The sequence below is a fragment of the Dermacentor silvarum genome, chromosome 2 (genome assembly GCF_013339745.2).
Source record: "Dermacentor silvarum isolate Dsil-2018 chromosome 2, BIME_Dsil_1.4, whole genome shotgun sequence".
In the NCBI taxonomy this organism is placed as follows: Eukaryota; Metazoa; Arthropoda; class Arachnida; order Ixodida; family Ixodidae; genus Dermacentor; species Dermacentor silvarum.
In genome coordinates this window covers 246300406-246313955 of record NC_051155.1, presented here as the reverse complement: position 1 = coordinate 246313955, position 13550 = coordinate 246300406, and the positions used below count along the sequence as shown (strand labels likewise).

At 46.2% G+C, this 13550-nt stretch overlaps 1 protein-coding gene across 1 annotated transcript in view; it reads right to left on the bottom strand.

Annotated features, from left to right (window-relative positions):
- Positions 1-13550, bottom strand: part of LOC119443046 (26S proteasome non-ATPase regulatory subunit 1) — a 64042-nt gene that overhangs the window by 8238 nt on the left and 42254 nt on the right. Inside the window, exons 22-23 of the mRNA XM_037708179.2 lie at positions 10849-11012; positions 3567-4131 (exon numbers count right to left, since the gene is read on the bottom strand). Of these exons, the coding sequence (XP_037564107.1) occupies positions 3567-4131; positions 10849-11012 (729 nt within the window). The remainder of the gene's footprint in view (positions 1-3566; positions 4132-10848; positions 11013-13550) is intronic.

Genomic DNA, 13550 nt, shown 5'->3' with positions numbered 1-13550 from the left:
GCGTTTGTCGAAAACGGCAGCTTAAGGCGTTTCACTGGCTGCCGAAAGCCAGTAAGATGGTTATGTGCCGCAGTAACTTACAGCGAGTTAATTTTTTCTTTCATGTTTTTTTTTTATTTTTTGTTCTTTGTGCAACCGTATGACGGAACTTTTAGACCTTGGCTCGTATATCAATCGACGCGATGAGTTTTTTTACGCCTTAAGGGGGGACACGGGTTGTGGCGACCAAAAATCGCGAAAAAACTCAATTTTTTTTAAATTGCATTGTTGGAATGTACAGCTATTATTGCACCTATATTGTTAATTTCATACCGATAATGTCAATATTTTAGCCGCAATGATGCCTTATACGACATGTACTAGCTGAATTTCAGGCTAAACTGACGCTGAAACGGCACATTTTCGAAACGCGCGCCTGCTCTTCCACGTGGGCTAGCGCGGACATCTTGGTCTCATTTGAAAGAGCCGCTTTTTGCCTTCAAATTCCCGCCAGAACGGGCCCCATTCAGCTATTGGCCACTTAAAAACTGCGCGCCAAAAAAAGGTACTAAAACGCTCTCCTATTCGGCACTTGGCGCACGTGACTTGAGCTTGCCTCCCAATTGGCGGAACGGCATGGCCATCGTCTGCTGCGCGCTTGGAGACGCGCATTGAGACGCGCCATCTTGCCCCAGTGTCAGCGAGAAAGCGTGCCGCGTTGTCGAAAACGGTGCGCAAATTTCGCACGCGGCACAAGTTTGGTGCTAAAAAAGTGCGACGGACGCTCATCTAAAACTGCAATGTGCGCTGCTCGACGCCGCAAAACGACCAGGACGCCACAACCTCAGCGTTTGATGCCCAAATCGTCGATGCAGCAACAGTAGGCCTAACGACCGCAGCGGCTGCTGCGATTCAGAGTCCGTCTGCCGCCAAGCCTTCGACCTTCACTCGCGGCAAGATACGATCTACCGGCAACCCTCCGAGCTGAAGGAGGAAGCGGCGAAAGCCAAAGCGAATCTATCGGCATTATCTTCCGCTCCAGCGACGGGAGAAGAAACGCGAGTTCGTGGGTGACAGTACCGACGATGCACTTCGCCCGGCTGATGGGACTACGTTTACGATTGTGGATTTGAGTGCAGTGAACACTTTATTAACGTTTGCGACGTGCAAAAACTGCAGTGGTGCTTTCTAAATCGTCCGAGACGAGCGGGAATACGGACTCGCTGTGAAGCTGCGTTTTATGTGCGCAAACTGTGGAGAGACTACGTCGGTGTGGAGCTCGCCGCGCGTTGATAGTGCCGAGCGAATTGAACTCCTTTGCTGTGAACGTTTTGGCTACGCGTGCCATGCAGGCAACGGGCAACCGACAGGCCGCGTTCAATGACATTTTCTCGTTGATGGACATCAGCCGTCGGGCTCTTCACACAAAAACGTGGCAGAGCTACGTGAAGGCGAAGCTGACGCCCGCGGTCGATTCGCGAACTTTACGCCGAACTGAACGTGGGCAAAGCAACAGAAAACTTGCGCCAGTCCCCGAAAAAGCGGCACACAGGGGCTGGAAGTCAGCAGGACTACATGTCTGGTGCCTACTGAGCTGTTCCAGCTGTAAATTTGCAAATAAAAAGGTTTTGCATGTTTTCTCACTTTTCTCAAAACTTGTTTTTGGGTGACTTCACCAGATTGTCGGAGTGATATCTCATGATCTAGAACAGCTAGAGCAATAATTCTTTCCTTAGCAGAAAGCCTAATCTGCATATTACAAAGTGCTGAGAGCAGAATTTCAAATTTCTGCACATGTATATTTTTATTTTAATAATTTTCTTTCGTTGTGGTCGCCATAGGACAAGGAAATAAATTTGATCACCTGCAAAATGGCTAATTATTATTTAATTTGACAACTTTTTTGCAGCATTGCATTTATTGCATATTATAGTATCTAGCTATGAAATAGTATTCACTTTCTACTGAGCAGTTTTTTTTTTTCATTGTCTCCTGAAACAATAGAGCGACAGATTTGTGTATCTTCTGAACAAATGGACCTACAAGAAAAATTATTGCATATTTGAAATCAGCACGAAAAACTAAGCAAGCCTGATTATTTTCATTAGAATTGGCCATAAGATGCAGGACATAATCTCCACAACCCATGTCCCCCCTTAAAAGAGTGCTATTGGCCACGCTTCGGGTGCACAAAGTTACCAGTAACCGCAATACCAAACAGTTATCACGGTGCGCTGGCGAGTAGAAGTTCTGCACTTTGTGTAAACAGACCCCATGGTGGGAGTACCAACAGTTAGTAGAACAGCGTCCCCCTTTCCACATTGCTTTCTACGACGGCCGCCGCGTATCGCCATAGCAGGGTTCGAGGCTATCTGACACGCGCTCCTCTGTTCCATTTCATATTGCTCACAATAGTACCATGTACTTGAGCAAACTCTAGAAGCACATCATGCGAAAAGACATTTTTTTTTTTTTCATAAAAACTATACTGGGAACACGTCTGGCACACTTGGCATGGAATGATCCACATTGGACTTCTTTCCAGCCTGGGGGCATGTGTCGGAGCATTGCATTCTGGCATGCTGTGAACTGATGCACCTTAAAGCGATTGACAGCCGATTTTTATGGACCCAGTTTTTTATGGCGCAACGAAAAGCTCACCCTCGGTAGTGTTTACACCCCAAAAGTGCGTGGATATTTTGTAAGCAGAATTTTTCGACCCTCCTCCAGCAACGCTTAGAAGTGAGGGCAATGCCGATAGCCCGCCTCGCAAATTGTTAAAGCCGCCCATCGTCCTGCTTTCGCTGAAGGGATTGCAAATGTGGTTAACCACCTATATTGTCACCTTTCCAACCACATTTAAAGGTAAATAGACTGGTACAATAAGTTTCTGTTGTTGCGCAGACCTTTCTTGTAGTTGTACCGCTTTTTTTCCCAAGTAAACGCCTACGTCATGGCTGGCTGGCCCCCACTGCCGTTATTCAGTCGAGAGACGAGCCAAGCCAAGTGATCAAGAACGAAGGCGAAGGCAGCGCCACTTTTCTACTCACTGCAAACGAAGGCTTATCTGCCCATTGTAAGTTGGTCAATATAATTAAAAGACCAGGAACAGCGCACACCAGTACAAGGTCACAAGGTAGACCTAATAAGTACGTTCATGTTTTTGCGATGTGGGGCGCCAAAGGTCATTTTTTGCTACTTTTAGTGAAGAATTAAAAATATAAATCCACGTTTAATGAGAAAAACAGGGCCCGTTCTAGCCAATACGATTAACGATCTTTCCATCAGCAGGGTTACCTCAACTCATGTTCTATGTTCTACAGCTAGAGCAGGCGACTTGGTGTGTCAAGCTTCGGGCAGAACATGCTTATTTTTTGAAGCAAAAAGTCCTGTGCATAACCATACGCCTTTCTGGAAACAGTGTCATTTCCATTCAGAAGCTGGCCCCGCAGGATATAGATGGCGCTGAGGTGGCCCACAATTGGCCATTAAATTGCCTGTTGGCTTCTATGGAACTTTTGTACCATGCTACATATACGTTGTTAGATCTGCAGTAAAGAGTTAAGTAATGAAATGTGGCAACTCACATCCTTGATGGGCCGATAGCGCGAGCCTTCAGGCATGGTAAGCACTTTCAGTTGTGGTTTCACTACTCTTGCTGGATTGGAGAGGAGCTCAAAGTTTGGCTCTGGTTTGGCCTTGACTTCAGTCTTAACTTCAGACTTGGGTTCAGACTTGGCTTCAGACTTGGCTTCAGACTTGGCTTCAGCGCCAGCAGGAGCCTCAGTGCCTTCCTTTTTAGCCTCTTCTGTGCCAGCAGCTGGTGTCTCCTCCTTCTTTACTGCTGTAGTGCTAGTAGAAGGTTCTTCATCCACTTCCATGGTCTCAGGTGTTGCCGCAGGTGTGGGCGATTCTTTGCCAGAGGTGTGTGCCTCCCGACGGCGTGCCTTGGCTGTGATGGAAAGCACCGCCGTGGTGACCTTCTCGCGCTCCCGCTCTTTCTTCTCCTCCAGTGGTGGTGGGTAGGCAAAGGTCGAAGGTTTGGCCCCTGACCGAATCTGCAGCCGTGGCATGCGCAGCTCCCCCGTCAGGGCAACCAGGCAGGTTGGGCTCAGGGCCAGCGACAAGAAGTGCGCCAGAGGGAACCAGTACCTGAACAGAAAAGATGCTCAGCTGCATTCCTGGGCTGGGCATATGTGCCAAGGCAGTTTCACGAAAAGGAACAAGTATTCTTATCAAAAACATGAGTTTGCAGCAGCTGACACTAGAAAAGGGCAACAGTGAATGCAGCTGCACTTGGTTTTTCTGGTTGTTTTGAATCAAATATTACCCCCATGAATACTTCTTTTAAAAATTTTGTCTTCTTTTATGTATCAAATGCTATTGTACTTCAACGAAGCTGAAAAGCATATGCAAAACAAAAGCGCTGACAGTTTGCACATCTGTAGGAGCATACAGCCAGGATGTTTTAAACAGAATGTCAATTACCAGGTGTGGGACTGCTGGAACACCTTAAAGCACCTTTTGGAGGAGCAAATTTTATATTTAGAGCAGGTAAACAGGGTAAGAAGTTCGCATTTGCAGCAGAACACTCCAAATCTGGAGAACTGTAGTCAAATAAAAGATCACAATTTTGCAGTGCAATTTATACACTATTACTTTTTTAGGTTTAACTCTTTTAGTGTGCTCCATGTTTTGGAACAGCCCGGCCGCAGCAAGTCGCAAATGCAGCACCTTGGCACTATTGGCGTAGCAGTCCCACCATTGCGAATGCTTAAAGATTGACAGTCTTCCTAAAGTTCTGCAGAAGACACAATTTGATCTGATAATCAGTGTCCTTCATTTTTGGCTAAAACCTGATCATTCTAAAATTTTTGCACCTCAAACAAGCTTTATGAAAACCATGTGAAACCCAATTTTCCCCCGCAGTTCTGCCCCTTCATAAAGGGTAAAAATACATGCAGATGCCCAAAAGATGTGCGTAATTTCCGTGCCACTATTATGGGTTGGAATCGAACGATGGAATCTCACTAGAGTCGAAGCTGTGTGCTATTCGCCGCGAGATTGAACTAGAGGTGGCAGCCCTTTCGCCGTGTTAGTGTGGATGGGTGGCCGATGGCATGCAGTGAAATGTACACAGCAGCGTTCCGCTGTGAATGATTTGGCCCGGTTTTCTGATAATGAAAAGTGCCGATTGCAGTGAACTGATCTTATACGTATTGCCCTCAAATGGCTCATTTTTGTACGAAATGCGCACAACGTTCATATTTACTTGAAAGATTCAGCGGGTGTTGGCACTCGGCCACACAGTCTCTGTTTTGGCACTTCCTTGAGTTTTTTTTGTCTGTTTCGCTTGCGTTCCGCCTACTCTGTTAGTATTGATGCGGAAGTTAATTATACCTCATTCTTAGTGGCACTTGCACTGGTTTAAAAAAGTGTATTCCAGTACAACAAAAGTAAAGTAACAAGTTAATGGGCACTCTACATCACCAATTCTACACATACATCTCCGTTTTTTTTTGTTTTTTTTTTATTAACTGTGAAATGCAAACAGTTAACGAGTTCAATTAAACAAGCTAGGCCACTGTGAGTGATAGTGCACTTGTAGGATCATCAGGTTGCTTCAGACGAGATTATTTTTATTGCCCTTGCATGGTGATGTGCACAACAGCGAAGCAACAAAGTTGTAAGACAATTTGAGGATACTAAAACCATTAGGTGGTTTTACAGACGTTCATGGGCGCTGTCATGTTTGATCACGTGGTCTTGCGGCCACTGCTTGCCTCAGCTGCCTCCGTTTCCTCTGTGTTTACAATGGATGTGCATGACACCCCGGTGTGGCTCAGCAAACCTCTGTTTCGGAGGATGTCATACATGGTGACTGGGTGGACGACATGAAGCTTTGGCCACAGCTTCAGAGAGTACTTAAGCGCTTTCGGAGCTCGTTACACGTTGTCCAAATGGTGGAAGCAGTGTACACGATGCTCGTACTAGAAGCAAAGCTAGAAATGTATTCCGAACTGTCCAAACTTTCTGTTTCTGAATTAAATCAAGCTCAGTGTGTTTTATTATCCGTTCTTTAATATGTCAATCACTTTGATGCAGCGACTTGTCACGTTTCCGACTCAACGTTCGTCGATGTGGTCAGTTATCTGTTTATTTTCTGCCTAATCACTTACGGGTGTGCTCAGTTGCAGTAGATTTTTTCTTGCCGCTCACAAGGCTTGGAATGTAGATGTTCTGTACTTTGTAATAGCTACAGCAACAACTTATTATGACCACTCACTCGCTTGCTCCTGCGGTCCATCATGAAACGTTCAGCGTCGAACATTCATGTGCTGTCGGTGTAGCCCATCACCCATGCTAAGGCGCACTGATTCAGGAGTGCACCCATTCACTTATTTTCTTAGGTGGGTGATATAGTCAGCGTAAGTTTGAGTGAGTTGGGGTGGATGTGAATAGACGACGTGCGAGAAACTTAATATGCCAGGAAGTGGCACTACTCTCATTGTCACTGTGTAATGAGCGATACTCCCTCTTGTCAACATTCCGGGGTTCTTTGGAGGTTAGGGATACAGCACTGGCACATGAGAAAATTTTTTTTATCCTCAAGAAGCCATGGATCGTGAACTGCCGGAAACACAGGCAGTCCTTGTGCAGCAGCGATTTCAGAACTCAGACCCACAGATTCATTCCATTTCTTAATATGCCAGTCACTATTTTTGCAACCATCTACCAAATCTTCCCTCTACCATACCCATTTTGCAACATGAATGGAGCACAGTGCATTAGCGATCACCCAGTTGCATTTCTGACAGCAGACCACACAGTAGCAGGGCAGAAGCGGTAATGATTTCACAATTGTGCACTTTCACTTGAAGCAACATGCAGCGTGTAAAGCCCCTTTATTCTGCAAAGTAGCGACACTCTTAGATCTTTGCCGCCGCACCCTCACTGCTATGCTCCTCTTTCCTCCTCGCTGTCGCCACACCAGCACACAGTAGCTGATCAGCACCGTGTGCTGATTGGATGCGGCATGCGAAATCGCCCTATAAGCTGACCCTTACATCAAGGAGACATCATGAAACTTGTTTTAGCATTTTTTTCCTTTTTTTTTGGCCGCCATTCGCCTGCGACAAGTCAATTGTGCTGCCACGGCGTACATATGCTTTGCAAGTTAAGTGAGCTTCGTTTGCCAGAAGAATGCCTGGCTGCTGCGCTTTTCAATGCAGCAGCAGAACAGGAAAAGAACTAGGGATGTTAACAATCTCCAGAGAACAACGGGACGTCGTGCAGAGAAAACGATTGATTGATGAATGCAGGGTCAGATCCAGGTTTTTTCTGAGGGGGGTTCAGCTTCTGTCAATGATGATGATGATGATAGTAACCTTTCTTATTTATCGAAATTCACTGTTTCTGCTCACGATAAACCCGCCTCTTATACGGCTAGTGCAACACCTGTAGCGAAGCCAGGTATCGGTTTCTCCGAACTTATTGGAAAAGGTCGTTGCCCAACGCAGCCATGGGCGTGGCGGCGGCTGTGCCTGACAATTCATCTAAGTCTGGTTGGTTCATGTTCCTGAGTCACTCAGGAACAACATGGGAATGTTTGTTTGATTTTTCATAGACTCAATGTAAAAAAAAAAGTCCGCTTACAACAAACCACCTCAGACGTACTCTTCGGTTAAGACGAACATTCAGAGCACCACCACTACCGATTCTGGAGGCTAGCCCACTGGAGGCCTGCGGCGCACATCGTCGGTGGACAGAGGCGAAAACAAGAGTAAAAAACAAAAACAAACTAAAAAGAAAAAAGCGGAGAAACTTTTCCTGGCCAGTGCCGTTTCTCAGCAGGAGAATGTGACCTCGCGTCATCATACGGGTCCTACAGGATATGACCTGAGAGGCGGCAGATGCCTTCTTGAACTCCCTAATGAACTTTTTCCAGCAGCACGAAAGCACAGAATTAAGGTCATTAGGTGAGATGACGTCGTTTGTGGCTGCTCGCCGATTTGCACAGAAGCGACAAACATCCACAACGGACTGGATAAAACGAAGCAAGAGTACCACTTAAAAACAGTTTATAATCATCATCTGCTTTGTTTGTGTTTGTTCTTGAAAACTCTGCGCTCACTACTTTCCTGTCGAGAATGCTATGTCACGCTGATGACGGGCATGTCGTTCATGCCATGGAAGTACCAGGCGCGCAGCAGCGTTAAAGAAAGGAAAGGCGCGCAAGATAGATGGTGATGATCGTTGAGGGACAAGATAAGCCACAAAGAGTCTAAATGTTTTAAGAGTGTAGCGGGCATACGTTGACATTTCGTTTCCAGTGTGCTAGTGAACTGAGCGCAGTTTGCTAGCAGTAGACGCTGCGCTGCAGGCCCCACCCATTGCGCATCCGCCTGATGTCGGAGGGATTCCAGCAGGCGCTTGCCTAGCAACCGTGTCTGGTTATTTTGGCCACCAATAAATGATGCCACAAGCGAACTTGCTTCCTCTTGCTGCAACTTGGTGGCGCTCCAAGCAGCCTCCTCAGAGCACAGGCCAAGCGTTCGCGTGTTCCTTTTCATAAAGGACCACTGTGTACATCAAATACCGAGAAGGACAAACCGACTGCCACATAAGACACACCAGTATGTGGCTTTGATGCGTCTGGGTAAAATTCAGGGCAAGAGTATTCAGACTTTAGTTCTAAGAAGTGCATTTGAATGTGTGTGTCTGTCGCATGTTTTGCGACTTCGATAAATGATGTGTCACATTCTACTAGCTGCCACTGCTCCGGCGGTAGCAGCTTTGCTGGAGTCATTAGGCGATGTTCAAGTAGTGGAGTACAGTATAGACTACTTGTAACCGCTTATAGCGCAGGACCGGATATAATACGGTCTTTTCAGACTCCCGTTAATTTTCCCATAGCACTATCTATACGCGTATCGCTTATAGTGCAGCTGCGGGACACGAAATACCAGTTACAGTGTGGCTGCCTGGAAGTTCGGCAGTCAATCTAGACGGCAAACACTCCTCTCAAGCCACACATACCGTATTTACTCGAATATAATGCGCACTTTTTTTCCGATAAAACAGGTCCAGAAATTGCGTGTGCATTAGAATCGAGTACGACCCTAAATCTGCGTTACCATATAGCCGTCGGCATTTCAAAATGGCCGCCTTGCACGCGTGTCGAGCCTAGCTACCGTAGCTTCCTCCATGCGCTGCAGTACACGTGCTTAGGCAATAGTCTACCATCTGTCTTCACGTTCTCTGCGTCTGCTCTATCAGCGTGAAGTACCGAGTTCATCATGATGTCGCATTTAAAAGGAAAGTGCTCATGTGTGCAGAGACGGACGGAAATCGGGCCGCATCACGGGCGTTCGGAGAATCCGAAACTTGCGTTCGGGACTGGCACATACAGAAGGAGAGGATTTTTGCCAGCAAAGCAATGCGGAACGGTTTCAGTGGACCGAAGCAGGACGTAATCTGCGACGATCCACTTCGGCGATACGATAGCCTTGGCATTATCTTGAAAGCAATCTGCGACGGGGAAAGCCCGCTGTGCGCCCTGTTTTCGCCGCTTATAGGTTGCGTTGAAGCGAAGAGGCATGATAGCACAAAGGTCAATTCGCTCGCCGCGCTTCGTCACTCAAGCGTTTTGACAGTTCGTTTCCGCGGTCAACAAGCGAGATGTGTTCATGTTTGCTTGTTCGCGCATGATACTGTGCTTGTTAATTTATTTCGTAAGTGAATACAGAACCTAGAGCACGGTGACAGCGGCGGCAGAAATGCGCCTGGAGTGTCAATTTCGCAATAAAATAGTTGTTTTGGTTATAGTGTGGTACCGCTTATAGTGCGGATATTCGAGACTCCGGCGACTTGCATTATAAGCGGTCTACACTGTACAAATTTCTTCACCACACTTCCTCACACATAGTGAGAAGGGCTGCTTTGCTGTGGGTTGGTTATGAAAAAGCGTGGCACATGTGGTATCGTTTATAGCAGAATAGGAAGAATGTTCACATTTTGATTTTATTTTCAGGAAATATGTAAAACTGGCATATGACCACTGAAGATGGGGTGACTACACGTTCTCTTCTACATAAAGGCTTTTTACGGATTTTGTCCTGAAGGCCCTGGTCACAAGGCGCATTCCTAAATGGAAGCATATTTAGCGCCAGCGGACAAGGACAAGACGGAGATGACAACACAATGCGCTATCTAATATTGAAACATGTACTTGTTCATATTTTTCCCAGCGACCGCATTTCACCCTCTAACCGCTTAAAGTATAATTATAGCTCAGTGCAAGACACACCTGCATGATTTGGAACCTACTCAAACGTTTTCATTGATTCTCAGCGGACCTTGTGTAATCAGATTGTACGCATGACGCGAATAGTGTTGTAATTTCTGGAAGGTATGCGAGCACCAGCAATTACGCTAGAACCATTGGCGAGTCATGTATGAAAACCGACGCGCTTGACCCACAGACCAGATTTCGGCGATCGACGAGTATGCTCGCCGCTATCATCGTGTTACTTGTTTTGCTGGGCACAGGTTCACCCAATAAGCAATTAGTTTCATGACTTGTGTTGTGTAACTGTGTTCATCGTCACTATCCCGTGACAATATCAAGTGTTCTCGGCATGTTCTTTTGATGGCAGCTTTGCTTTTCCCTCATACCTGAGTCATCTCTACAGTGGCAAAGCAGTTCTTGGTTGCAAGTGCACGCTTTCTAACTCTTTGTGACAGCAGCACATACTATGCCTCACAATGCTCCACATGATTGAATTAGTACGCTCCACACCAACAGACTGGGAAAGTTGTGTTTTTGCCTAGAGTGGCCAGTGGCAAACAACATGAATGGGTACTCACCAAAACTGTGTGAAGACAAGCATGCCTACAACAGCAGCCATGTTCACATGACCAGTGCGAGAAGTCATCGCAACGGTTACATTGCGGCCACCTGCATCCAGGATGCCCTGGGCCAGGATGGCACCTAGCTTGGCCATCACATCGTCGTGCTTGTCACTCACAACCTGCACACAAACACATCAGGGGTACAGCGTCTGCTGTAGCACACTGCTGGAAGGATGCACTGATTGGCTAGAGCAGTAGGGAGACACAGCACAAGCAGTAACTGATAATATCACCACTCAGTTTGAAAGTGGTACACAAAACAGACATCTGTTGGCCTGAAGGCTCAACATGAATATGCTCATAGTGAGTACTACAAGTACATGCAAAGGAAAAATCTCCGTGATCTGACGGGATTGTACAAAATATTCCTATCGACCAGAACTCATCTCACACAAACAGAAAAACACAACATAAAAGTATGTAAGTATGTATGTATCTCTTTTTTCTTCTTTGTAAGAAAGGGAGAAAAAAATGCGAAAATAAAGTTGAAGTTAACCATAGATCATGGACAACAAATTTTATAAGTTGCTTCGTCATTGGTTCAAACCAACGGCGAAGGGCCAGAAGAATATAAAATGGCATGGACCATTACAGAATACAGCCACAGGGACGCGTGGCCATGGCGAAAGTGAGGCATACTATGTGAGCGTCCGTAAGCAAGCTCAGTGGTGCGCACCTATCAGAAAAACTAAATGCATGAGAAACTAACTTGCAGTAATGACCTCTGTAATACCTCGGTCTTGAGGGTACAATAAATAAATAAATAAATAAATAAATAAATAAATAAATAAATAAATAAATAAAACGTTAAATCTCTAGATTAGGTTCTGCGAGTTCTCGCGTGTCTCAGAAAAGACAAAAAGAGCACCAACGGCAGCATTGTTGCTTTGCAAGCACCCGCCTGTAAACAAGGTAATCGCATGCCAGCGGGAGAGACATTTGGGTGAGTATATTGCGGTATACGAAACACGGTACAAATCAGTTTTCCTGATGCCCTTAACTGGAAACAACAGGCATGAGAGTTCCAAATATAAAGTGCTCAAGCACGGGGGTGAGCCCGCAGCAGTAAGCTAGGTGAAATGGAAATGCTCCCTAACTACCACGGTGGCAGACAACATAAAGCGAATAAAAAAAAAGAAGTTCTGGCAGAAGCCGATAGGCTGCAGCACAATACGAATTTTTTCTAGAAGTTACGAAAGGTTGCAGTACCTCTGGAGCAACGCCGATTCTTCCAAAAAAGTACATTTTCTCATACGTTTCGATGCAGCCATACATGTATGGCAGTGAGCCTCAAAGGGTTAAAAAACATCAGTGGCACAGAAAACTTGCTAATATAGATATTTTGTTGGATTTTGTGTTCAGTGCAGCAGGATACAGTGATGCTACTGCGGACTTCTGATTTGGAGTAATTTTTGGAGCATCAGAAATTTCATTTTGGAGCACTTTGGAGCAGGCAATTTGGCATTTGGAAGCAGCTGATTTTTCACATCCTGAAGTATTTCAAAAAGCGAGTTGCAATTTACATTCAAAGACCTGAATAATTTGTACGCTCTTACGAGAAGCTTGGTAAACATTTCCATCCATTGCAGATCTCGTGGAGAAAAAAAATGCTCTTCTGTGCATGCAACACACACACAAATTGATATTGTTTCATATATTGCTAGTTTTCCCAGATGATGGACACATTGGCGGCATGCAGTTATTATAATACCATGTCATGCTGCGCTTCAAACAAGCTACAGTAGAACCCCGCTGTTACCGTCGTTTTTGGCCGGTCGCGGAGCTCCCATAGGACCCAATGCATTGGTAACCCCGCTGCTGTGTCACAACTGTGGGACCGTTCCCACAATCATGCGTTGCGAACTGCCAGCCCGCACCAGCCCGAGCGGCCATTTTGACTTTTTATGTCGCTTGGCTTGGTGGCTTGACGATGGGATTGGCCGCCCAAAGTGCCGGGGGCGACACCTATGACGTATTTTCGACTTACCCCTGCAAAAGCATGGCCTTTGAGATCCGTATTTGCTATCTAAAGATGGTGTCGATGACACGTTTGGGCCCTAAAATTGGTTATGGCGCATAGATGTTCCATATAAAGTCCAAGGGCGATAACGCCGTCGCCGTGCGGTATGCTGTATGTGAGAATGAAAGCATGCAAGGGGAGCCGACGACCGGGGCTAAATCTCGCGCATGCAAGAAAGAAAAGCGCCTTCCTCCGTCGCGCTCGAGGCACCGGCGAGGGAGCGAGGGGGAGAGAGGGATAGCGGGCGGCGTTGCGCTCTGGCATCAACTGTGTACTGCGCGGCCCGTATCTTGAAAGCGATCTGCGTTGTAGGCAGTGTCTGGGCAGTGTAGGTGCGGCGGCGGCTCGTAGCTTTGTGCGTACTATGTGTTCTCAGCGCTCAGTTTGCGTTGAAGCGATAGACAGACACGAAGGTCACTTCGCTCGCTGCTGCTGCGACTCTTCCTCACGCCAGCGTTTGACAGCGCTGAAATCGAGTGTGATGTTGTCATGTTTGCCTGTGTGCGCTGACACCATGCTTGTTAATATAGTTAATAAGCGAATGTTTACAAGTTTATACGGACGATAAAACTACTAACCTTATTTTGTATAGCTGTTTACTAATTTGCAATTGCAATCGATACTTTGGCTTTCAGGC